We start from the raw sequence: 26811 nt of genomic DNA on the forward strand, positions 1-26811 counted from the left end.
AATACATGCTATGTGTCTATGGGTGAGCACACAGAAACAAAATACATTAGGCAACTTTTATTCAATGGAGGGCGGTGTCTCGATTTCTCACATGAGAGAATGTCAGTGACTAATGATAGAGTAGCCAAGTGTAACTAGTCTAACTCAAAATGTTTAAGTAGCAATTTACACCGGATGCTTATTGTATAGGACAATGAATACCTTACAGTGATACAGGCTTGTGGTCTCCTCACAGCATCTTCCTTGTGGTGCATTGTAGGCCTACAGTAAGAAGGAAACCTCAGGCCTATTTGAGATTGATCTTTGTGAGAAACAGAATCGAGATGCCTAATTGTAACAGGCCAACACTGAAAATGTCTTTGGTGAGACTGGCACCAGTTTTCACACCAAGGCCCCTAACATAGCCAATCACCAACACTGATGATGACGAGGAAAATATCAACGATGTGGCAGAAATTGTTCTATCTTTCCCCAGTTCCAGCAAGGTTATACAACATTCCCTACACTAGAACTACACATATTGCAAAATATGTGTCTATTACTATGAAATCAAGCACTTAAAATGTAATCGCACACTCTTGTCTTGCTTTAAATGCAAATGCAGGGGTGTGCCCATCAACATATGGGCTGAGATCAAAACATACAAATTCAATCCACACCGTATGTGATTGTATTGTGATGATAAACAGCAAACCATCTGCAACTACCTACCCGTACCATTGCCCTGATTAGCAATGCCATTGACTGGCTATTGATCAAAGGAACTCCAGTGCCATTCATGTTGACAGTATCCAGACTCCACCCAAACACTGCGCCGATGTATGCAACAATTTGCCATGAAAGTACCGAGTTTATTCCCTAATAATTGAAAGGCCTTGCACAATAGCATTATACACTCACAGTCTGCTGGTCATACACACTGCGTTACTGTTTGTTAGAGAGAGGAGAATAATCTTATCTAAGTAGATATACTGTGGGAAACGTTTAATGCCACAAAAGCCAACTAATAAAACGGCATTTTACATAAACCATAGAATCTAATGCATTTAAGTGCCAAGGCTGACTTCACTGGCTAGACAGTCTCGTGCGCTTAGTTACAATGATGCAACATGTTATCTTTGATAGTGTACAAATGTAACAAATTGTCATGGTCAGTTAGCTCCTGTGCAGCTAGTATGTTAGCTTGGTGGGTGATGCAGGGATTTAATAGCGGTATGCTAACTCGGGGGACACCTAAAAAATAATACACGAAAAGGTCAAAGTTGGCATTGGCAACCCTTTAGTTAGACAGCAGTTTTTGTGACTCTTCATTGCCACTGGTCTGTCTTGGTTAACGGTCTTGCTAACTGGTTTCATATCCTTTCTACAGGCCTATCTTGCACCCCATACAACTTCCCGATTCGAATAAAAAACGAGATCACCCTCAAACTAGCTGGTCAGCTAAGCAACTGGACCCGAGCAGTCCACACCCTCCACAGCAGGCCCTGAAAACAATCAGCGACCTTGATGTGACTCTCCCCTCCCATCAACTCACCCACGTCCCGCGTGGCTGCGCGCTCAGTCCGCCTGGACGCCCAGGGGGGTCTTGTCAGCGGCCCCCCCACAGCTCCGGTTCTGGAACTACTTCCTCCGTTGAATAAGGTAAGACGATCCCAGGTAAATAATATTGTCAACTCTTCTCCACACAGGCTTGCTAACGGGGTAAGTTTTGAGTTGAAAAGATGAGTTGAAAAACAAACGTCTCCCCCACCAATATGATTAGCTTGTTTGCTGACTAGCTTTCTGTCTAGCACCGTTAGCTAACAAGCAGGGTGGTTGGCTACTTTAGCTAACAAGCTGGCTTGTGGGTTCCGCATCGTTTATGGCCAAAACACATCGAACGCAGACGTCTCCTTCAGTTCGTGTTCATCTGTTGGCTCTGCCAATCAGCCTTTACTTATTTAAATCCTTTGCTCAGATCAGACAGTTCGATTCATAGGGATGATGAGACGATTTGACACATCCCTTTGCCGTCTGTATTTCCTGCTGGAAGTCACTCTGACAGCGACGTGCGCGCACCCGCGCTTGCAGCCGGGTTCTTTTCCTTTCATCACAACATGTCATTCAGGCAGTCGGGGACGCGCCCAATGCACTTGTTACACCCAGAGGGTCAGGTATTAATAACATATAAAGGCTACTATCTCCCTATAACAAACACCTTAATCCATAGATACAATCCATATAAACCCATTTCATTGCAAAGAATGTCTGCTTTTCGATGCATATCCATGCCTTAAAGGTGCACTGTGTAATGTTTTTAGTAGGCTAGTTTATTTCCAGAATTCATGCTGCTGCCCATTCCCTAATGTTACCTTTTTCATGAGTACTTACCACCACCATCAAATTCTAAGTATTCATTATGACTGGGGAAAATTGCACTTTTCATACATGAAAAGTGGGCTGTTCTCCGTGGTCCGCCATTTAGAATTTCCAGAAATAGGCATTTTATACTTACTGAACTGGTCATACTAGTAAATATTGATTCATTAACTAGTAAATATTCATGAAAAGATCAAATTTGGCAGTAGACCCCACAATTTCACTGAACAGCGTAGTTGCAATACCTACTCTGGCCACCATCTTACAGTGCATCTTTAAAGATTACAAATGGCAATACATAGGCCTACCTTGTCAGTGAAATTTGGCTATGTTTACGATAGCCTGTGATGTCTTCAGTGTGATACATACGTGCCATAGGCACAGACTTTCTGCTGAACATTTTGACCCTGCACCATTCTCCATAGTTTGTTGTTTTGTCCTCAAATCAGTAAAAGATTTTAATATTGTAGCCTATAGGCCTACAGTGAGAGGAAAAAGTGTGTACACCATTTTCAATGTCTTACATTTAAGTGTAAATGGGTCATAAACATGGCCTGATCTTCACGAACCGCAAGAGGGAACAAATGATGTATGCTTTAATTAATATCACCCAGACAATTACATTTTATCATGGTTTTATTGGCTATCAGATGTGAACATTTAACATTCACAGGGCAGCAAGGAATAAATAAGTGCACCCTTTTTATTCAATAGGCGCTTTTGACCCTCCTTTAGCTGCAATAACCTTAAACAGATGTTTCCTGCAGCAGGTCAGAAGGACAATCTGGAAAAAATGCTGCACCATTCCTCTTTACAAAATTGCTGCACTCTTGTGGTCTTGCCTTATCTTCTCAATAGGGATTACATGTCAGGACTTTGACTGGGCTATTTCCAGAACGTGTATTTTATTATGAAGCCAATCTGAATTTGAATTGCTTTTGATGGATTGTTGTCCTGCATCAGCACCCACCCTCTGTTACGCTTCAACTGTGTGACAGACTACCTCTGTTTTTTCTGTAAAATGTCTCTACAACATTGTGAGTTCAATGCTCCACTCGTGATAGCAAACTGACCAGGCCTATAGTACCCCCATATGAGGATGTACTGCAACCATAGGCCTGCTTAAAATATGGTGGAGATGTGGTTTTAGTGAAGGTGTGGCCCTCCAATTCCTCCCCCCCAACACATGACATTGTGTGTTCCCCTAACAAAACAACTTTGGCCTTGGCACTTTCTCAGGTGCAGGTGCAGGTGCAGGTGCAGGTCCAAGTGCAACAATGGCTACGTTTACATGACGTTTTTAATTGCGAATTCATATTTCAGAATTAAATAGTTCAGTTGAGTTTACGTTGATCTTTCATTTAATTCCGAATTGTGAAGTGTTTCCATTGGCGTTTTCAAAGTGGAATTAAGCTTTATTCAGAATTAAAGTGAGTTAATTCTCAATTAAATGTGTCATGTAAACGTAGCAAATGTCTTTTTCAACATTAGCTTGGGATCCAAGATTTTGTCAATGAACTGCAGTTCCCTGTAGGCCCGGAGGCATTCAAGCCACCCCCCCAATCCTAATCTTATACCACCACTGGCTGTTGTGGACAAGGCAAAATTAGACCTATAATACTCGTCATTCTGCAGGGTAAATTTAAATGTGTTATACCACATCCATGGCTATGAAAGGTGCTAAACACTAACAAACTGTGAATTCTAAAGCAATAATGTCTGCAGAGTTACATCCTTTTCAGCTGTTGCCCAGAAGGATGTCACTATTCATGCCAAGTCCACCACAATTTGAACCAATTACTTTGGCCATAATTGTTCCAGTCAGGTTAGAGGACATTTCATGGAAATTCATGGTCTTGCATCGCATGATCTCAGCAGTTTGTGAGCATACCATGGGTTGTAAAGATGACGTTGCATGGTTTGAGCACTGCAAGCTCTAGACAGGGCTTATGCATTTGTTTTGAAGTCAGCCCCTGGGCAAAAGGAGAACCAAACTTATTAGCCTCAGATGAGGAGTAATTACGACTGCTCCATGCCTCCATATTTAAAAAAAAAATGATATAATAAAAAACATATGAGAGAACATTCACTGAATCAAACCTTGTTTTGCTATGTCACGCTACATCACGTTGGACATGGGGTTAGGATGAAAAGCACAAGCTCTAAATACACATACGTATAATACACACATTTGTATTGAAGCAAACCAAGACATGGCCATGACAAATTGCACATGTGGTCTTGGGGTACATGCATTTGTTTTCTGAAGCCAATATCTGAGCATGTGGACCCATATACGTAATTTGTCCCTGGAAATGCTTTCATTACTCTGGCCTCCAAGCTGCTCTCATTACTCTGGCCTCCAAGCTGCTCTCATTACTCTGGCCTCCAAGCTGTTTCACAGTGTTTCACTTAAACAGGACAGCAGTTATTCACCAAATCCTCAGGCAGTTATTGCGTCGATGAAAGACATTATAAACCCCCTTTCTTGGGTGAAAAAAGTTGCAAAACAACTAAATACAGCTGTAACATATGTGTATAATGTATCATACACACATTTGCCGTGAAGCAGACAACAAACATGTTCAATGATGGTTCGGTTTACTGATGTGCAGCCATTCTATGTCTGGTTTTTGACCTCCTTAAAAGGCAATTCTTATGTGATAAATGAACAGTGTCATATCTCTGCCATCACAACCTAATTGTTTTTATTGCATTTATCTGTATTTATTATGAGGTTATGTGATCAACACAGATTAGCACGTAGGTTACTTGTGAAAATATTTAATAAAATAGAAATCCAATATTCCTTGGATTTGTGTAGGCCCGCCCACTCATCCAGAGCAATCAACGGCCTTCAGAAGTGGCCTAATGAATAACACTGTGTGAAATCCACAGCATGAATATAAATCACCTAACAGCTGTTCTGCTAGGCTTTTCCCGCAAGGCTTTAAAAAAAATGATGTGAAATTATTAGTGGTGTCAACAATGATCGATTCGGCGGTGCAATCCAATGCGAAGCATGGACGATCCAGAATCAACCCGGCAAGTTCCAGAATCGATCCGGCAATTTTTTTACGTTTCAATTACTTCCATGGATATTTCGGGAGCAAATGAATGTTAAATTCAATAAAAGCACTTCAAAACATTGCAAGATTGATACAGACTGATACAGAAAACAGCCAATGAATTGTTGCTCAGTATCTGACTACTTGTAGCTATTGCCTCATCATGACTGATTAAACATTTGCTTTGCTTTCAGTAGAAATGTAATGCATTGCAATGCATTGTAGAATTGAATCAGATCGGATCGGATTGCATAGAATCGAATTGAATGGAATCGCTACCTCCGGAATCGTGATCGAATTGGATCGTGAGGGCAGTGCCAATCCACACCACACTAGAAATTATACTCACTGGTGTGTGTTACAGTAATAGCGCTATACTGCCCTCTTCTGACAGCTAGTTCTGTCTCATCTTTCCTACATGTAGTTGTAGAATTTCGGAGTAGGCCTGAAGACAAAGCGAATTTTGACGGACCATTGCTGGTTCATATGGGTGTCCAAGTGCCAATGAAATAGTAATAAAAGCTGTCAAATGTGCTTCTGTGCTGAAATTAAAAATGTAATGAAGTATCAACAATAATTAAGTAATCAACCAGTGCTCTCCCCCATCCTCCTCCATGACTGAGGTACCCTGAGCATTGTACCGTCCCACCGCACTGCTCCCCATGGGGCGCCACTGAGGGCTGCCCCCTTGCACGGGTGAGGCATAAATGCAATTTCGTTGTGTGCAGTGTGCAGTGTTCACTTGTGTGCTGTGGAGTGCTGTGTCACAATGACAATGGGAGTTGGAGTTTCCCAATGGGCTTTCACTTTCACAACAACTTAGCCTGACTTCTCCTGATAAAAAAAGACCTTCCAATGAAAATAAAATAAAATTAGGGCTGTTCTTTTTAATTTTATTTTCATGTCCATCATGGTGTGCTATTGCCTTGCATTTACACGTAGATGCTAAAAGAAAGCCTAACACTTAAAGTTCACTTTGGCTTTGCCATCCTGAGCAGGGTGTTGGCAAAACTGTATTGTTATATTTTTGCCAGCAGATGGCACAGTTTTATATGACCTGAACCTAAAGCTTAAACCTTAAAGCTAACCTAAACCCTAAAGCTTTCATAGGCTATGTGTTTTTTGTCCCAAAATTAAGATGATTATTTATATACCTCTTTTACAATTTACATGTAAACCATGTTTTACATTGTATACATTTTTCTCACATTTATCAATTTAGATATATCATATGTACTGACAGGAAGGAACATGTTTATATATTGCCATAAAATGCATGCCATACTTACATTTAAAGTGTAACCTACTGCAGCCTATTCATTAATATTCCAACAAGCATTAACATGAGACACTTTAAAAAAAAAACTTTATACAGATTATTCACACATCATTTTTATTTGTATTTCACTGTATATTCCACTAGGAGTGGAGGGACGGTCTTTAGTCCTATATGTGCCAGCAGACAGGCAAGGCAGTCCAATAAGCCTAAACCCTTCCAGCCTTCACCTATACCCCAGTCTTCAGGATGACTGTTGTTCCAAGAAGACAGGAGTGGACTTGCTGGACATAGGTGAGAAACACACCTTGTTAACAGAGGCTTGGGATGGCAATGAGTCATCATGAGTAAAATGTGGAGTCTTGATTGATGTATGGACTCATATTGTTATGAAGCATTAAAGGTGACATTGTTTGCCAAGCTTTCAAGATGCAGTACGTTTCCACAGGATTTCAGGAAATTCCTATCATTGGAATTTAAATATAGATGTTATTTTTTGGTGTTGTGTTAGTGTATATATCCTGGTGCACAATGTGCAGTGTAACACCAAGATAAGCACAATACATGGATGGATATCCAAATAAGTGAATGCTTAACTAAACACAGGGTATGAAATCTTCAAGTTTCTCACAAACAAAAAAGTTGTCATCCTTACCTGACATATTTTGTCGGTGAGACCTCTGTCTTCATCAGAGGGTCACCAAGAAACTTGAAGATTTGATATAACTTAAGACAAAGAACGTCATACAGCTAAGTGCAGGGTAGGCTACTCCATTCAATTATTAAGCCCTTAGCGCAGAGCCCATGTTATAACCCTACTGTCACCAAACTTGTAATGGCTAGCCTATGTCTTAAGGCTCCTTGTAATGCCATAGCAATGTTGTTATGAATGAGTATTTTCAGCAAATAGTGAATTAGGGTTGTACAGGTAGATGTTAATACCTGCCGGGCATTGGTGCCTGTCGCACCTCCTGCGGTGCCCATGGGTCAGCGAGAGAAACAAGACTTGTGACACAAACCTTCCACTTTATTGTATCAATAACAGGCAAACATAGGAAATACACATTCCTAAACTACCTGATGAATACACACGAGGTGCCTTCCTCAACCACCTTAGCAGGTAGCTGTAGCCTGTCAGATGTCATCAGGTGGTGTCCAACCTTCTCTGGGTGTTTCAGCCCTGAACCATGACACCCTCCAGCTGGTGGGCCCACAGTGAGTGGGAATAGGAATAATAATGTATTACAAAAATGTAAAAGGATTCATAGTAATTTCATACTAGCATGTAGGACATTTACATTTTTAACATTTATATTTTGACATTTCTTTGACTTGATGTCATTACATGTTTCAGCCACCAGGGGCTGTATCAGATTCTGTGTGTGGGGCCCTCACATACAAGGGGCCCAGGTAACTTAGTCCCATTTTACCCCTATTACGATGGCCCTGTGTAATGGCCAAGCAATGTATAACCGAAAGTGTGTCCATGACCCACCCAGTGACATCTCCAACAATTCAGTTTTTCCGTTTTCTGCAACTGCTTTTTTGTGAAACTATAATTAGTCTTGTGTTGTGAAACCCTCTCGGGAAAACAAAGGAGAAACAAATTGGCCGAGCTATTATGTTGGCAATACACATAATGCCTTTTAACATTACATAACAAGAAGGTGACTCAGTTACTCCGGGTCTCTCCTTCTCTCCCTCTCTGGTCTACGGTGTAAATATTATGCAGATTGCTATGGAAAGAAAAGGAATCTCTTTGTCATTGAGCCGTACGGCCACAACTCAGCTCAGCTCAGCGCCGCTCAGGGTTCCCCCTTCTACTGGCCCTCTTCCAGATGGGGAACACCCTGCTAACGGATGGAGGACTTTAACAGCCTCTACTACTCTGTTTTGTTTGAATGGGTGTTGCTATGATACTACAGATGTATGCACATTGTCTACACAGTCCTGGTCCTTCTGAGCAATTCTCCAACTTCTTGAGGTTTGGAAATGAAATTCTGCGGAACTGAAAGGGAAACCATACACATGCTTGTGTTGGGCTGTTGTGACATTACTCCAGCAAATCTTAATCCAGTAGGCCTATAATGTCCCACTATATGCCAATGATTTGTGTTTAAAGGAAAAGCAATAGCACAGCTAACTCATTTACAGGGTTTCTGGTCAACATTTCCAGCTCAGATCTTGCAACACAGCCATTAGATGTAATGATTTGATTTCCCATCTTCATTACCATTAGTCATCGTTATTATGACATTCGTAACCTTGACAGCAGCACAAGACAACTTCTTTGCCATGGAAATAATTTGTTATATTCAAATAATATAACCTGTTATAACTTCTGAGAACAGTGTTTATCAGTTCATCTGAACCTACAACATGCTTAAAAATACAGAGCAAGACAACACACTTCAAAAGATTGATATTTATTTATCTGTAAAATTACATACACATAAAAATATATTACAATTATACATTATGGACAATATAATAAATATATTTTAAAAAGAAGTGTTAAAATAATTGTTAGCCTGAAATTTACAAGTTTATTATACAAACATTTACTTTTGATAACTGGAATGTGTTGCTATGCTTTTGCGAGAGCAAAATGTCTTGTGCTAGGTACACACTGTCTAAGTGCAGGGTTGGATTTCTGTAAATAAAATCCTTGTGTAATCTGGAGCAGATTCATATCACATGTCATAATTGAACAAAAAAGCAAAAAAATAGTAATACTGTATTTAGACAATTGCTGTCTACATGTGTACATGTGAGTATCTGGTGTGCAGATTAATTAATAATGCTGTTGCATGAAAATAAGAAAACAGAGGTATATGTATGATGACAATGACATGAAGGCTATAGGCAGCATGGTCACAAAATTCTCTCATCTCAGTAAGGCTTTTCCACTTTTTCACATATACATACGTGTATTTCAGACAATTTCAAGCTCACCATAACGTACTATTATTGCGCTGTTATTTTAGAATAACCTTGTCCTCTAAACAACATGGAACTGTCTAAACAGTCTACACTCTTCAGTCTACACTACAATTCTATGTGAAACGTTCTCAGCTCTTTCAGAGTTTCCCCATAGGCTACATACGTACAAGTAGGCCTAAAACATGGAATTTCATATAAGCTTTACATCACAAACTACATGCCATTTCCATTTCCTTCTGATTCCTGATTCGTGATTTTTGGAAATACAGGAGAACACAAATTACTCAACAAAACTAAGAACATTATTCTGAAAGTGTGTTATAATAAGATGTTGAGATTTTAACACATTAGCTAATACAGTATGTCAAAGCAGAAATTCAGGTCTGTTGACATGAAATCTGTCTTCAGTTTTTAGTGTTTTGTTAAGCTTTGCATTAAGTTATTATTCACGTAAACTGGAAAGTGCAGCAAAAGGAAAAATATTCTATCCATAAAGATATGAAGTCCTGTTTAACCTTTGCCTCTTCAAACTCTTAAGAAGTCCTCAGATAAATTTTCTGATCTGCTTTTAGCAATTGGTGTTGGTTTAACACCCTATCAATGCTAACAACACCACATGTGGACGACTTATCTCCCATTACTAAAGTTCTCCTTGGACGTTCCAGCACTTTCCATTACTGCTGCAGCTACAGGAAATGTGGAAAGGCTGTTCTTCCACATTTGGCATGATGTCTCCATATCTTAAGTAAGCTAAAACAGGAAGAGATAAATCTGAGAACTGCGAAGTATAATCAGCTAGCTTGTGATCTGTAAAAACTCACTAAAAGCAATTACATAATGTAGCTTTTAATGACTGTTAATGACTGACTTTCATCTACATTCATTCCAGTTCTGCTCCAGACTGGCACCAGTTGACTGGCACCACACGACTGGCCCCACTGTCCCTCATCAACCAACTTATCATTTTGAATCAACAAATAAATAAACAAATAAAGCACAGCTATGCATAGTTTTCTTTCTTTGGAGGCTCAGGCTTTCTTGGCGTCGTCGGGCGTGAGGGGGAAGGTGTCGACCCAGCGTTGCGTGCGTGCGCGGCACTCCTCCCAGTCGTAGAGCGGCCGGTACTGGAAGTGCCTCTCGGCCTTGTCGGAGCGCACTGTGAAGGAGGTGCAGGCCACGGCCAGCGTGTAGCGGTTCAGCAGCGGCGCGTAGCGGCAGACGGGACGCAGCGCCCACTGCAGGAAGTCATTGAAGCAGGCGATGCACCAGAGCAGCCGCACAGGCATGCGCACCTGCCGGAAGTTGAATGCAGACAGGAACTGCATGTTGAACTCTTCATAGCTCTTGTAAGGTGAGTCGTCGTAGCAGAAGTACACCTCGCCTCCCACCGTCTCCGGGTGCTCACGCAGCGCACGCGCCGCCAGCAGGTGCATCCATGCCACGTTGCCTGGGAAACACATGGGAAATTACATTAGAAATTAAATGAAATGAGAATACACTCTTGCTTGTACACATTACTGTTAACATTTATGAAATGAGAATATACTTTTGTTCGTCCTTACTTCTTTTCTAACAATTTTCTAGTGGTGACAATTTTTCAAATAGACAGTTTAAATAGAGTTGAAATGCATGTCAAAGCAAGTCAAGTGTTTCAGAGAGAAAGAGAGAGAGCGAGCAAGAGAGAGAGAGATGAAGTGTTCATTGTGTTGGCTGTAGACTCAGGCCAAAAAATAGGACCCAATGTTCATTTCTGTGTCTGGAAAAAACAACTGCTCCATAAAAGTAAAAAAACCAAACTGCTACTCTTCAGCTCCACGGTTAGGTTATTGCAAGGGATTCCTGCCATTCCTTCCCCCGGTCAAACAGTAGAATTGGCAGATTCAATTCAGACCGGCGCAGAGGATAATAAACATGGAAAATCGCTTCACCACACACACATAAATCTGAATCACAATTCCAGTGAAACGATTGTGAGGTGGTGGCGTTGTCTGTCAGCACAGGACAGGAAAACAGTCCTTTACTCCCCACCCCAGTCTGTTTGTCACCACAGGATGCTTTAAGGACCTTGACCGTAATAGTGACGCACTTCCCCCGGTTGTCGGTGACAAACGCTTTTTGTTTGACAGCACTCACCCACATAGACGCGCCCGTGCTCTGTGTCTCTGGGCACCCCCATGATGAGCCAGCCTCCGGTCCGCACCCCGTTCTGGTAGAACTCCTTCATGAGCTGGTGCTGCTCGCCGTAGATGCCCGTCGGCCTGAGAGAGCACGTGTACAGCGGCGCTCCTCCCTTCACCTGCAGCAGAGAGAGAGAGAGACGTTTAAAATCCCTTTATTGAACCATTCATGGTCCACACATCCACAAAATATCCCCAACCCCCAACCCTAACCCGTTAAAATCAACCCCTTACCAAAGAGAACTTAACCCACCGCCTGCATCAACTGTCCATATCCCCTGATCAGCACATCTCTTCTTATCAAAAAGTTCAAGGTTGTCTATAGCCTGATAGTAGGCATATTCTTATGTGATCCTGGACTCAACCAGGGCAGTGAATATTCCCACCCGGTCCCCCACACACCCCTCTACTTCCAGTCTATTACAGTTCCAAAGAGAGGGAGGAGAGAGATCCAGAGAGAGATCGAGAGAGAGAAAAAGAATGGCCTCAATAAGGACACAAGTTACAAAACACGAGAGAGTTTTTTACATCTTGTTTCTGATCTTATAATGATGGTGCTTGCTAATGTTGGCAATGCAAAATGCAACTGCTGCACAAGTAAGTTGCTATCTATCATTATGTTCTGACAAAAAATGTCAGGCTTCACTGGTGTTTCTTTATTGGATAAATAACCATGAGAGGAATTTATGTTTTGTTCATCACTGCCAGTGGGTAAACCACAGACAGTCCCTCTCTCCATAACTTCTCACTTTGGGTTTTTATAGAGAGTGAAAAAAAAAATGGCCAAATCCTTGTGACTATAAACAATGTTTTGTAACATGTTGGGTTTTGGAACGCCTGCCTTGTGGTCACCACAGCAGAGAGAGGAGGAACAGAACAGAGCCTGGAAGTTATTCAGTATAAAATATGAACCTAAGATCCACTCAAGGTCCCACATCCTCCCCACTGCAGCTCTAGAATAGCGTTTCTCAACAGCGGCTGGAGTGGAGGGGTGGTGGTTAGGGAGTCCTTGAGAGGCGCTGAGAAGGAGACAGCTGAGAGGGGGGCACTCAGTTGCAAATGGGGGGCATTAGTCAATTTCATTTTTCAATACTATGGGTGGCCTTGGCGGGCTTATGATGAGCTCAGGAGGGCGTTGGTAGGCTTGCAAGGAGGTCAATAGGGTGTTTGTTGGTTGAGCTCGACGGCTCTAAAATGTACTGAGAGGCAGCAATAAAGCAGGGAGGAACAGGACAACCACTTATGGTCTGGAATGTCTTTACCGCATCTTGACACTGGAACTGATTAAACTTTCTGTTGTGTAAAATATTTTATTTGTTTTGTTTGGAAGCATTTGTGGTGGCAGGTTTTATTCTATTAATTCAGATTGCCATGTGCCACATAAATTCAGTTAATTGCTAAATTTATATGCAAGGCCTACAGTACAATATTTTTTTATTACAAAGACCAGGAACATTGCGCTGAGTTGTTCTTGAAATATATTTATCCAATGGCTGAATGGGAGGATGGATGGATGGATGGATGGATGGATGGATGGATGGATGGATGGATGGATGGATGGATGGACGGCTATATGAATGGAGAGATAGATGGAGGATGTGTCTACCTTTGTGCCATTGGCCTCCAGCACCATCTTCTCAGCAGCTGCCTTGCTCTTGGGATAAGGCATGTCATGGAAAATATTATATTTGGTGTCCTCGTCACCCCTGTTTGAAAGCACAGAGACATAACAAAATAGATGAGACATGAAGAGAGTCAACAACCTGCACACTGACTAGTGTTTTGATCCATCTTTCTCATAGGGCAACTTATTCAGACACTGCTACCTGAGAGACTCTGTCATGGCTGCCCTGGTCAAACTTAAGTATTTGTGATTGGGTGGAATGCGACAGTATTTCAATGCTTGTTACACGTATGCAGATACTTTTAAATGTGGATATTTTCACGTGTTAACACTACATGTGGATAAGAATAGAAACTCGATTGTGACGGGTGCGTTTTAGCCCCCTAAATGGGATATGTGGAAATATTTTGAAAGTTTTGATATGCGCTGCCCAAAACTCAGTTAACATGCAGACGAGGGGCCAAAACCAAAACTTTTAAAAAATATCTAAACACGTGTAAACGGCTTCTTCATCACAACAGCCAACACACTAGAACTGACTGTCACTTCCGCTAAGGGAATGGATGAGTGGGCACTCAAGTCCTGCGGTTGCAAGGAAGGCCAGGTGGCCTGTTGAGTTTAAAGGGCATGTTGTTACTGTTATCTTCTTGTCTTGTTGCATAATTACATAATTCCACTCATGTGTAGTGTACCTTAATGAAATACGCCTGAGGAAGGGAAAAAAACAAACTGGAGAAATAAGGCGGAAAAGATAGAAGATAAGATAGAGCTAAAATATGCAGACATGTGAGGCGAAGTGGACACCAGATGAACATGAGGAATGCTCTGGTCTGGTCCAATTACCGTACCAATGACCAGATGTCAGCAATAAAAGACAACAGCTGCACACAACAGAGGTCTGTTACGGTATCTGCTATTGGTCACCTCTTTATGTGGGTTTAGGGCTAAAAACAATAGACTTAAGAAATGTGTTTGATATCTCAAAAATGCTCGCCATGACTAAAACAACACAACAAAGGCAAACATAATGTTTGTTTAAATGCTTTTCAGCTTGAGTAAAAGTACACATGCATGCACACACTCGCACCCCACCTGAAGCACTAGGCCAACACACAATACAATGTCACTGAGTACTATAGTCAGAGCGACATCAGTATGTTCCCCTGTACACGATGCAATGCTTTTACAGGTCCACACATGTTCATACCAACAGACTGGCTGGCTGTGGGCAGGTCCCACTAAACAGGTTGATGATGGTATTTAGAGAGACAAGGGAAGAGTCAGAGAGTTCTGTAGAAAGGCAGGACCAACTGTTTGTAATCTCGCCTAAGGTCAATATTATGAACACGACATCTTACATAAGAGATCCTGTAGATTGGCATCATATAAGATATAGCTACTGTATCTTTGTCTTTGGATGGCATAAAAATGCGATAGAATCAATGTTAAGCACAGAGGGTCGAAGAGCTTTAAATGACTACAATAAACTTGAACTTCAACTATTTGTAAACTACTTTTCTGCAATTATAGACACTATACTAGACTCACACATGATTACAATTTTTTTACAATATTCCAAATGGAAAGTTATCATTGTGACATGCCCACTTAAGAAGACTGGTACTTCTCACATTGGCTTCCATAGCAATGCCACATACTGGCCTTTTTCAGTTAGTAACCAAGGATAATTGGAAAACAATCGTTGGTCATTCACAAGACTACAGTGAAAAACAGCCCTCCAGATAAAATGACATTACATGAAATGTAATAAAATTTGGAGTTGTTTTCTGGCAACATGCGCTGGAGCTCTGCCACCTATATCTGGTGCGTGCAGTTTTAGATTAGTCACTGACGTCATGTTGCGTACCTGTAACGTCAACACTACACGCTACATAAACACAAACCCTTTACATAATCCACACCACAGGCATACCTGGATTGTGGTGAGCACATTTGAGATTCCAACAAATACACGTGTTATATTTAGTTCTGATGGGTGTGCTACGCATGCCTTAAAAAAGGGTGAAGACACGCTTAAATGGCACTGCGCCACATTGACAGAATGCCTCGCAAAGTCTGCATAACAGTGCACCCTCTGTATTCTGCTCTGTTTTGAGCTGTCTGCACCCTGTCAAAGTCTGAGCACAGGACGTGTCCCGTCTTCTTGGCGTCTGAGGGTAGGGGCAGATAAAACACATACACATGGCCTTTTCAGCGATGTGCGGAATGTGTCTCCTTCCGCAGGCATGTCAATCATAAGGCACGCGCCCTCCATGTGGTGCAACAATAACAAGATCAGGACTTGGACCAATGGACAGGAAGCCTTGCCAAGTAATTGCAATAGTATGTTGACATCGAAGACCCCACAGAGAGATAAAAGACAAATGATTCCAAATGCCCACACCCAGTTGAGAGCAGAGAGAGAGAGAGAGAGAGAGAGAGAGAGAGAGAGAGAGAGAGAGAGAGAGAGAGAGAGAGAGAGAGGGAGGGATGAAAGATGGAGCCGGTGGGGCTGCATGGAAGGAAGGACTGCAGGCACCTCAGCAGGGAACAGCAGGGACACTGAGTCACTGAGTGAGGTGAATAATTACGGGGCCTAAGGAAAAACTAAGGCCATTGGCTGAGGTCTTCAGACCATATGTGCATACATGCACGGCACGCACACACAAAAGGGACTCATGGTGGAATGTGTAAACAAACAGCCGCACGCAAAACAGGAAAAGACGGCAGAAATTAGAGACAGACGCCGCTCGAGGGAGAGGCGGACAGACGGAACCTGGAAACAAGGAAGCATGAAAGGAAAAGAACAGAGGGCAAAGGGGGAAAAGAGGGGAACAGACAGGAGAGAGGAAATAGAGGATGTGAAAGAGAGGTAAAGAGGGAAGGGATGTGAAGGTCTGTGCAACAGAAATCTCACCTGACAAAAGGGTCTCCTTTGACATTAGGCCCCACCACCTCCATGCTGCTGGTGTAAACCAAATACTGAATCCCGTTCTCCACACAGGCATTGATCATGTTCTCCGTACCTGAGAGGCAGAACAGCAGAGGGACAAACAAAGAGAGAAAACAGCATATGTTGGTTTGAAACCATGCCAATTGTGCCAGCTCAAGAAGACGCGACAAATAAAATCTTGAATCTTGAATCTCTTCAACATGGTAAAAGGAACACATACAAACATTTCTAACATGCGCTAACACTAATGGTTAAACAAACAACTACCTAACATCCTGATGAATAGAGACGAAGGAAGGCAGCAAAAAGTTAAATATCACCTGTTGAAAAGCAGCCTGTAATTTGAATGAGAACTGGCATGGCTGGAGGATATGGGAACGAACGGGAATGACTATGTTCCACAAAGTTTCCCAAAGAATAGGTTAGTGACAAGCGTAATAGCTTAATAAGTATGTTATGTAGCCTAAGTGTTTTATGTCGGGGTAGTAATAACTGGCAATAGCAAGAATACCCGTGGCTGTGGTGGAGAGCACTGCACATCATGTACTCCTTCTCTGTGCCTGAGTACACTGTGTACAGTCAACATGGAATAATCTACCAGTGTACAGTAACTTTATAACTACTTTTATTCATTATAAAATGCATTTGCTTGCGTATTGTGATAGAGGATATAACCTAGAAAAACAGTATGTCCTCCTCGTTAACCTCACAACAGTACATCCTTCTCATGTACCTTGCAATCGAGTGTGTCAACCGGGAGGACTTGGTTCATGTAATGAAGGAGGATCACCGGAGCAACTCACAAAATGATTTATGAAGGTGCAAGACTGATGTTTCAACAAAGCGCCTTTGAAACATTAATATTGCACCTTTATGAATAATTTTGAAACATCCACATCTGAATTAGTCCGGTTATTCGAAGCATCAGGCAAAAAGAAACAACAAGGCCCTTCACTCCCGGCCAGGAGTGGAGCATGAAGGTTGACTTGGATAGAAAGCTTCACTTTCCCACAGAGATCACCACCACATCTCTCCGGCCAGACATAGTGGCTTGGTCTGCAAAGGTAAGAGCGGTAGCTCTAATAGAGCTCACTGTACCATCGGAGGAAGGGATTGAGGCAGCCTTTGAACGGAAAAAGGCCAAGTACACCGAACTGGCTGCGGAGTGCCGGGAGGCGGGCTGGAAGACTTCCATATATCCAGTCGAAGTTGGATGCCGAGGCTTTATGGGGCTGTCGACCATACGCCTTCTGAAGGATGTGGGAGTCACTGGAGGAAGGCTAAAGAAGGCAACAAAGGAGCTGGCAGAGGAGGCAGAAAAAGGTAGCTTTTGGCTCTGGCTGCGGAGGAAGGACAGGAGCTGGGGGAATAACAACTAACCCTCAGAAAACATCTATCAGCTGCAGGGGGTGACAGGGAAACGTCCCTGTCACTGCCCCGCCACCGGAGACGTTTCGGGATTAAAGGGGCGAAACGTTGATGACACGGTGGTTCCCGACTGATGACCCTGCAGCTGACCCATGGGCACCGGAGGAGGTGCGACAGGCAGCAATGCCCAGCAGGATGTAACACCTTCCTGTACAAATCCCTCCCCCCTTATGTAGCCTACGTGTTTATGTCAGGGTAGTAATAACTGGCAAGAGCAAGAATACCGGTGGCTGTGGTGGAGAGCACTGCACATGATGAGGCAGCCGTGGCTGTGGTGGAGAGCACTGCACATGATGAGGCAGCCTGAGCACACTGTGTACAGTCAACATGGAATAATCTACCAGTGTACAGTAACTTTATAACTACTTTTATTCATTATAAAATGCCTTTGCTTGCGTATTGTGATAGAGGATATAACCTAGAAAAACAGTATGTCCTCCTCGTTAACCTCACAACAGTACATCCTTCTCATGTACCTTGCAATCGAGTGTGTCAACCGGGAGGACTTGGTTCATGTAATGAAGGAGGATCACCAGAGCAACTCACAAAATGATTTATGAAGGTGCAAGACTGATGTTTCAACAAAGCGCCTTTGAAACCTTAATATTGCACCTTTATGAATAGTTTTGAAACATCCACATCTGAATTAGTCCGGTTATCCTCCTCCACAGTATGTAACCTCTTTGTCCAATTCTGCATTCTTTTGATGATGCACATCATGAATGCACCCCATGGTAACACAACACTCACAAAGCACAGGAGGGAATGAAACTTGACGCTCCAGTGTTCCAGATCAAATAGCACTAACAAGAGGCACACAGCACGGAAAAAAGTGAAGGGTTGACTCAGAACTTGGAACCAACACAGTAATTTGAGCTTCAGTTGGAATATTTGAGACTATGACCTAAGAGCTAATGAAAAGACAACAACAGGCATGCAATCAATGTTGTTTTAAAAGTACGAAGAAGTTCATTTATAGTTTCGAAAACCAAAACTGAAATCCTGACATAATAACATGTGCTGCTGAGGGCCAATTTAAAAAATACTGTAAAAAAAATTCCATATGGACACAAAATACGGCATAGACTGATTTATGTTGGCTTTACAAACACATGTTCACGATGAAATAATAACCGTAAGAGAAAAACAGTGTGAATAAAATCAACATCAAGTGGTAAATGAGTGCATGTGGACTTAATTTATTTTAGCTGGTTCTCAGCAACATTTTCTGTGGAGTGTACAGAATCACACACACACCTAGCACTAGTGTCTTTGTCCTCCAGTGTGCTGACAAGCTCTCTTGTGTGTTTTGCTTATTCACTGGTGAGCAGAAAGCAAACAACACTCCCCTGCAAAAACTACAATAACCCCCCTGTTCATCTGTGGGGAATGGAGCCTGGCAATGTCCAGGGCCAAGTCAACTTCATGACCAGGGTGTAGCCCAGCTAAAGCAGCCAGCCAGCCCCTTGGAACACCATTTATGTGGTACAGGGGGTCTGGCTTTGCCATATTCAGAAACATTTTCTGCTTGGAGATTTAGAATGTGCTGAACTGTATTGGAAAAGTGTATTCTCACCAATGTCTTATCTTGGCAGTATCAACGTCTCATGCTACAAAGGGTCTCGCTTTGCTGCATTGAGGCCATTAGCCTGCCCATGCTTTACAATACCAAATACTGCACACAGTCTATGGCCTGACAGTTTTTGAACAGTGTTTGGGTGTGATTGATGGGGCACCCTTTCCGCTCACAGCTTCCTTACCGGTTGCAGTAAATCTGTTTATTTTGAAATCGTGGGACCAAGGTTTTGACCAATCGCACGAGTGATGGCTTTGGGATTGCTCTATTTCCTGCTTCCTGTTGGGAAAGTAAACCTCCTCTCCACCCTCCTCCACCTTCTACAGTGCACACTTGTCTGGCGGCCCATGCAGCCTCCAGCGTGTAAATATTTGCCTATGATTGCGATGACAGTCCGTTTCTGCCACATAATTACCACAGCACTGCAGTGCAAGTCCTACAGTTGTAACCGTCATTATCAAGCACTTGGTTTAACTGACATTCTCTCTCTCTCTCTCTCTCTCTCTCTCTCTCTCTCTCTCTCTCTCTCTCTCTCTCTCTCTCTCTCTCTCTCTCTCTCTCTCTCTCTCTCTCTCTCTCTCTCTCTCTCTCTCTCTCTGGATCCCAAATGGAGTATGTGTTTCAGTGACTCATGGACACAAATAATCTAGTCTAAATCAAATGACCTAATCCCTTTTGGAAACAGGACCAGCTAACTAGACCTCTATCATGGGGTGCAAAACAGTAAGTGGTTTGTAAACAAGAGTAAACAATGGTTCCACTTTGTTTTCATGTGGCGAGACAAAACCACCCAAAGAATTTGGAAATAAAAAAACAGTCTGTCAGTCTCTCAGAGCCAAATTCTCGCCACAGCTTCTACTTTAGTTTCCATTGTGAAGCAAACATCTAATGGCAAAAGCAGGTGAATAATTCTTCAGAAACCACTCCCAACTCTCCCCTTACGTACACCTTTAGCCTTTTTTGCCTTTGAAGACGATGATGATGTAGAGATGTTTTATTATCTGCGGGAGAGAGAGATGACCCAAATGCAAGCCCCCCAGTGGAATCTGATGGCATGTGTGCTGCTTTCCACTGTGCCTCACTTCCCAACATGTGGAACAAAACAGCAAGGAGGAAAGTAGGACGTGGCTTTTTGGAAACGGAATGGCAATTAATGTGGAAAAGTGGCTTGAGGTGGAGAGTTTTCCTTTTTTTTGTTGGAATGCTCCCCATTTCCTTCCACCCTGACTTTTTGCTCTTTTATCTTTATAGAATAGGCCTCTCTCTCCCTCTCTCTCTGCCTTTTTTCTTTAATTATTTTAATTATCCCACTTCCCATTATAATCCCCCCAACCACCACCTAAAACACCATCTGCAGACTGCGCATAGACGACTGTGCTTTTTTCCCCCACTGCCAGATGCTCAGATTCAAGTGTTTTCTTTTGGAACAATGTGGTCGACTGGCAATTTGACCGTCTGCCTGGACCTCACTCAAAAATGCAGACAGGCTTACAGAAAACTTGAGGTGCTAAAAGTTAAACAATGAAAAAGCTGATGTTTTCATATTAATGGTAAAAGATGGCACAAAGAATTCACTGTTGTACCTTAGCACCAATAAACACACCTCGCCATCATAGTCATTTGGATTTTGGAATATTGTAGTGATGTACTTCAGTGGCAAAAACAGCATACAGCGAATACCTAATTTCTTCCCTGAATTGCCTTCATTCATACCCAATTGCCAGGGCACGAAAAAGCAAATCAATATATGTCTGACATTATGAAAACGTCTAAAAGTTATTGTGATGACTACATTCTAGCCAATGCTCAAACACCACTTCGTTTGAGTGTCTGTAAACACATTTTCTTTAGCACCCTCTCCATGAGCTAGTCTCTGCAGTTCTCTCTGACACCTACTTCAAACCCGGAGGCTGACTGAAGATATAAACGATTGGGTCTAAATCTCAGGCCCTGTACCACACATGATTACAGCCAGTATGATGGAGAGACCTTTAATTCAGCCCTGCCGGAGACCTTTAATTCAGGGATTACTCACCTCTCACGTTGACGGCATGAATGAGACTTTCTGGTACTCTTCTCCACACATCCACCAGGCTGGCGGTGTGGACGACCACATCGGCCCCCCGGGACACATCAAGCACGCTGGCGTAATCTGTGATGTCACCCTGAATCACATCCACTTTCACCCGATCTGAGGCGAGAGAGAGAGAGAGAGAGAGAGAGAGAGAGAGAGAGAGAGAGAGAGAGAGAGAGAGAGAGAGAGAGAGAGAGAGAGAGAGAGATTAATAAGCCGTCAGTACCTGATGGACACACATTAAAGTCATCAAAGCAGTAACACCCAACACCAAAGGCAACAACAAAAATTGATAATATTCAGAAAATGGATGAAAAGCAAGGTAACCAAAAGCAAATTACAAAGCCAACTAACCCAAGCCAACAGTCATCTCATTGGAAGAGAAGTGACGGGTCGCATGTTTCAAACCTTATCTGTTTTATTGTCATTAAGTGTGTGCAGTAAAACACTTACAAACATAAACTAAAAAGACTCATTACTTTCAGCTTTAATAGTGCACAACAGGGCTAACGTGGCAGTTCCCCAGAAATATGGAAGTCCTCGAAGCCATTTTTCATCAGCTTGAGGTTACGCAAAATAAAAGCCCCGGACAAAACACTATAATTGTGCACCACAACTATCGAACCACAAACTTCCTGTTGGCCTTTTGACCTGCAGTATGCTACTTACTGTATGTATTCAAGCGTATTAGCCCAAGATAGCACATGGGCCATCCCTCTCATCCTTCCCACTAAATTGTTTATTTCCTCAAACCACTTTGCATTGTCTTAGCAAATGACAAATAGTTTCTCTTACTGTTGTACACAGAGTTGAGATTACATCTTTCTCCTCCTCCACCACCACATCCTCAAACACAGACTTCTAGGCAGCCATAGGGCCCTGGAAGTTATCACCATCTCCCGAAATAACCAAACTCCTCACGCGCCACTAGACCACACACTGATACGTAATCAGAACTAGATTGAACACACGCTTTGCTGATGTTGAGCTACATAAGGACTGAAGATTAGACTAGTGCAGCTGTAGGCAAATGGAATTCTTGAGTTGTCTTGGACTTAACCCTTTCATGCAGAGCTATAACCTTAGTTATAACCTTGCTGTCACTAAAACGGTAACAACCAAGGCTTAATCTGTTACTTTAGGCTCTCTGTAATGTCACAGTAATGTTGTTATGATATAGTTGCACTTTTTCAGCAAAGCGTGAATAGGACTGTAGACGGGCCCATCTGCATAAAGAGACTAAAGTCCTGTTGCCTACAACTAAGTAGGTCTACTTTTTTAATCAGAACTGCCTATTTTGTATGCAGGGGGTCTTCTCATTGCCTTACAGATGACATCTACAGGTACACGCTCATGATACCGTGTGGAGCCAAAGTCTCCAGCTCCAAGGGACCATTGACCTTGTGTAAAGTTCAGTGAACTGCAGATAAAAAGGGGAATTTAATACATGCACCACAGTGTCAAGTTCAAAGTGAGCTCTGTGGCTGACTTTGAACTTGAGACTGTGGAGCACGACTGGGGATGTTTCCCAGAGGAGGGTGGGGTTTCTTTTTTGTTGGCTGTTACTCTGTATTCATTATCCTTGTAAATTACTCCAAGTAATTTTGCATCCATCTAGGGTGCAAAGATGTTTTCCTACCCTGTGTGATACTGGCATACGCATTCACTCTGCATTCATGATCCGGAATGTTTTTCAAGTACAATTTTGCATCCATCCAGGGTGCAGTGATGTTTTTCCTACTCTGTGTGAGATAGGACTATGTTAGCGGGCGCTTTACATAATCTTATTCAAGCAGGTCGTGACTCCAGGGTGTAATTGCTGTCTGGAAGGATGTGCTGAACTGTGTGAACTATTGTGCCCAACGTAACAAGATGCTGTGCCATTCCCGCCAAGGGTGAATCAGGAAATTCAGGCCGGAGTGAGACATCGAAGATCGTTCATGTTCTGTCATGAGGGAGGTCATGAACTTCTGTGACATAATATCACCTGCCAGTGATCACATCACTCTTCACATGATATGCAGCACTTTGCATGACATTTGTGTTAAAATGACAGAATGAAGGTGCACAACATAGTAATAGGTCTACTTCATTTACAGGGTTCACAAAAACCTAAGGTGATATTTGGCTTTTGGTAAAATATGTGAGAATGTGAATTAGTTGTAGGTGAATTTGTGTAAAATAGCAGCTACTGTGACTCTGTGCTTGAGGTTGAGGATGAGTGTAGGGAAGGGGAGTAGAGTTGCCCAGCTGGGACTTGATCCCAGACCTTCTGGGGTAGTAAACTGGGGCTTTGACCGCTACACCAAAGAGCCAGGCTTGTTGGCATGTTAGTCAGAACACACCGACAACCCTAGTGATGGTCACTCCATCACAATGAGGGTGAGTTCTTAAGTTCATCCTGTTATTTCACCCTAAAGCCAAATAGCCGACTGTTTTCGGAATAGTACATTGCCACTGTGCATGATGCAGTACATCCTTTGAGCCTACCCCTGGGCATATGATGCACACGCACCGTCCCATTACACTGTCAATTGAGGACAGACCAGTGCGTGGCCATGCCTACGGGTTGACAGACAGGCATTAAGAATGTGCTTTCATTATGGTTGGCAGATACAGCCGCAACAGGTCAGCTGGGGAGGAAATGATGGAGTTGAATGGGATATGCCTCTTGGTGCTCATCCGCAAGGATGCCCGTCACTAAGGCTTTGGGAGTCATTTCCTAGAGAGTTATCCTCTTAACTTTCAGTGATGTGGTCCTATCCTGCTTCCTCATCTCTTTCCTTTGCAAACTACATTTCTGTACAGCTGTACAACTGACACTTGAATGTCAACATATGTCACTCTACTCTACACCTATTTCCCTTATAACAGAACGTTAAATAGCCTACTTCTTTGAACCACAATAAAACACAAAGTCACAATATTACTATTAATATAACTATTCCAAGACATGGCAGAAAAATGACACCCTAAAAATCCCAAGGCAAGTTGATGGTATCCAGGTAAGCATGAGCAGCAGGCAACATTACAAGTTCACTGACATCCTCAAAGGGCACATCTCTCTTGACTAATAACAAACAAAAAATAGAATATTGCTTTATAGTCCTGCTGGGATACGTAGGCATAGACTACTGTAGAAGCCACAACAATACTAAGACTAGAAACATGTTATTGCACGCTCATCTGAACTTGGTCAGAAATTCGGCACGAGACGTTAGTAGGAACTCTGGTAGCGTGAGTAAAAGGCTATTTGCTCTTTATGTTGGTGCGATATGAGCGCCACATATGAAGTTGTCTAATGGCCTTAAAGAAAACTAGTGTAAAATCACTGAACTTTCACTGAACAACTTCATACAAATTGCATCTGAGGAAACAAAAGGTGAAATCCAAAAGGAACTTTTTCGGCAGGAGCAGCATTTTTGTTCCATTTTGACAGCTTACCTGTGCTTCGGTCCTGCAAGGAAGCGTCAATGTGTTTGTCAAAAAGACGAATCTCCGAAATTCGATCATCCTTCTCAAGAAACACTTGTAACAGGTGCTGGCCAAGGAATCCGCATCCCCCGGTGATCACATACACGAGACCCTTGTTTTCGCTCGACATAGTGTCCTCTGTTGAAAATGTCCAAGTTGAAAGGACGAGCGGTTTCAAAGGTGTAGCCTACCCTCTCTGTCGTTGAGCACTCCTTGTACGTCCGTTTCTCAGTCTACCTGCAGAGAGACAGAAGGGTTTGTCGATAGTAGTTGACATAATACATTCCCAGTCTGATAGGATTAGTTCTACATAGTGGCGATGTTTTAGGGGCGGGCTGTCCAGTGGCCACGCGAACGTGGAAGGACGCACCCTTTGAAGTCATTCAATTGGCGCGCACGACAGTCTTTCTGCAACCCACTTTACTGCTTCAGCGGGCTTGGGAAAATGTGAAGTATGGCATCTCTTTTCAACAGAATTAAATGGTTAGTTTACAAATAGACGGCTCACTAAGCTAGCTTGAAAAGCACCACAGAGTTGCACTATGTAGCTAGACTGCGGACTATTTTAGCCTACCTTTACTTCAGTGTTTCAGCCTCGAACGGAAACCCGGGGAAACTCAGGAACGGAGCCTATTTGAGGCCTGATATAACCCAATTTGTAAATATCGCTCGACAAAATACGTAAAGACAGAACTGTCGTCTGTTTGGTTGCCCCGGAGCTTCAACCTCTATGGATTCAAATGGTGCAGTAGCTGCGTATTCCGATTGGATAACTCAAAAGGCTGGGCTCGCGAAGCTGGTGATTCCTAGTTGGTACGCGCGCACGTTATAGTTCTATGCCCACAGATTTAGGTTAGCCTATACGTTTTTTCCATTAGTCTGCTGTTCCAATAATCATGTTCTCCCTCATAAATTTGGGCTGTAACAGAGTGTACAATTTCAGTCGTTTTCTTTCATTCAACAACTTCATAAACATTTCCAATTGTATGTTATCCTTCATAAATTTGGCATGTAGCCTACCAGAGGCTTTTCTGTGGCACTCTTCATGTGGCCAAGCTGAATTCATCAGTAGGCTAGGCCTATCTAGTCTGTATCTTTCACATCAATATGCTTACCTTCTTCCAACAGATTTAAAGAGCTCCTAACAATGTTAGGGCGCATGGGCATGTTAAGGGACGTCGATGCGTAACTGGTGCCATGGACATCCGCTCTTTTTGTCTGGTCTTTCTTTCATCCGTGTTGCTGACGTTAACAGTTGCCCAGGCTACCCGGCGCTATTACCAAATGTTTGTGGGCATTGACAAAGAGATGCCTGACCTTTTTTGTGGACATGACGTAGAGGCCAGCAGACATGCCAGCGAATGGGCCACCTGTGTCCACGACGAATGACAACAGAGGGAAGTAAGATAGGAAGTTTCGTAGACAATCTCCAAAATAGGAAAAACGTTACGCAGCAGTTATGTTAGATGTTCCTCAACTCAACATTACCGAAAGTACTCTAATTAAGTGCTGTAAACAATACATATTGCATAGCATATAGCATAGGTAGGGTGACCAGACGTCCCGGTTTGACCGGGACAGTCCCGGTTTGGAGTTGTGTGTCCCATGTCCCGAGCAAACTCTCTCGGGACACAAATATGTCCCGGTTTTGGCCACCGACTACATTACGCCATGCCTATCAGGGTAAATATATGGAAAATATTACATATTTACCTGCCACAATTAATGGCAGCCAGCGCTTGTATAGAAAGTCAGAAGGAGTCAGTTGCAATTTGTCATTCCGACCTCTAAAATTGCTTAGAATGCAGGAAATTGCATCTAAAAAATACAAATTTTCCTGGGGGAGGACCCCCAGACCCG

General features: G+C 42.7%; 2 protein-coding genes and 1 long non-coding RNA gene across 3 annotated transcripts in view; 1 reads left to right on the plus strand and 2 right to left on the minus strand.

The window, feature by feature from the left end:
• The window catches only part of LOC134441705 (TBC1 domain family member 10B-like), a 37847-nt gene extending 35768 nt beyond the window's left edge, over positions 1–2079 (minus strand). Inside the window, exon 1 of the mRNA XM_063192099.1 lies at positions 1535–2079. The gene's annotated coding sequence lies outside the window, so the exon portion shown is untranslated. The remainder of the gene's footprint in view (positions 1–1534) is intronic.
• LOC134441967 (uncharacterized) lies at positions 1561–10616 on the plus strand. The gene is made up of 3 exons (XR_010033252.1): positions 1561–1641; positions 6850–6996; positions 10535–10616. It is a non-coding gene; the product is annotated as an uncharacterized LOC134441967 (long non-coding RNA).
• On the minus strand, positions 9113–25991 carry hsd3b7 (hydroxy-delta-5-steroid dehydrogenase, 3 beta- and steroid delta-isomerase). The gene is made up of 7 exons (XM_063192295.1): positions 25526–25991; positions 24922–25188; positions 21439–21594; positions 16364–16472; positions 13429–13528; positions 11779–11941; positions 9113–11092 (listed from the first exon to the last, which is right to left on the minus strand). Exons 2-7 carry the CDS (start codon positions 25079–25081, stop codon positions 10674–10676), a joined length of 1107 nt encoding a protein of 368 aa, XP_063048365.1. The 5' UTR covers positions 25082–25188; positions 25526–25991; the 3' UTR covers positions 9113–10673.
• Positions 25992–26811: the final 820 nt, after the last annotated feature.

Source organism: Engraulis encrasicolus, chromosome 2, assembly GCF_034702125.1.
Source record: "Engraulis encrasicolus isolate BLACKSEA-1 chromosome 2, IST_EnEncr_1.0, whole genome shotgun sequence".
Lineage (NCBI taxonomy): Eukaryota > Metazoa > Chordata > Actinopteri > Clupeiformes > Engraulidae > Engraulis > Engraulis encrasicolus.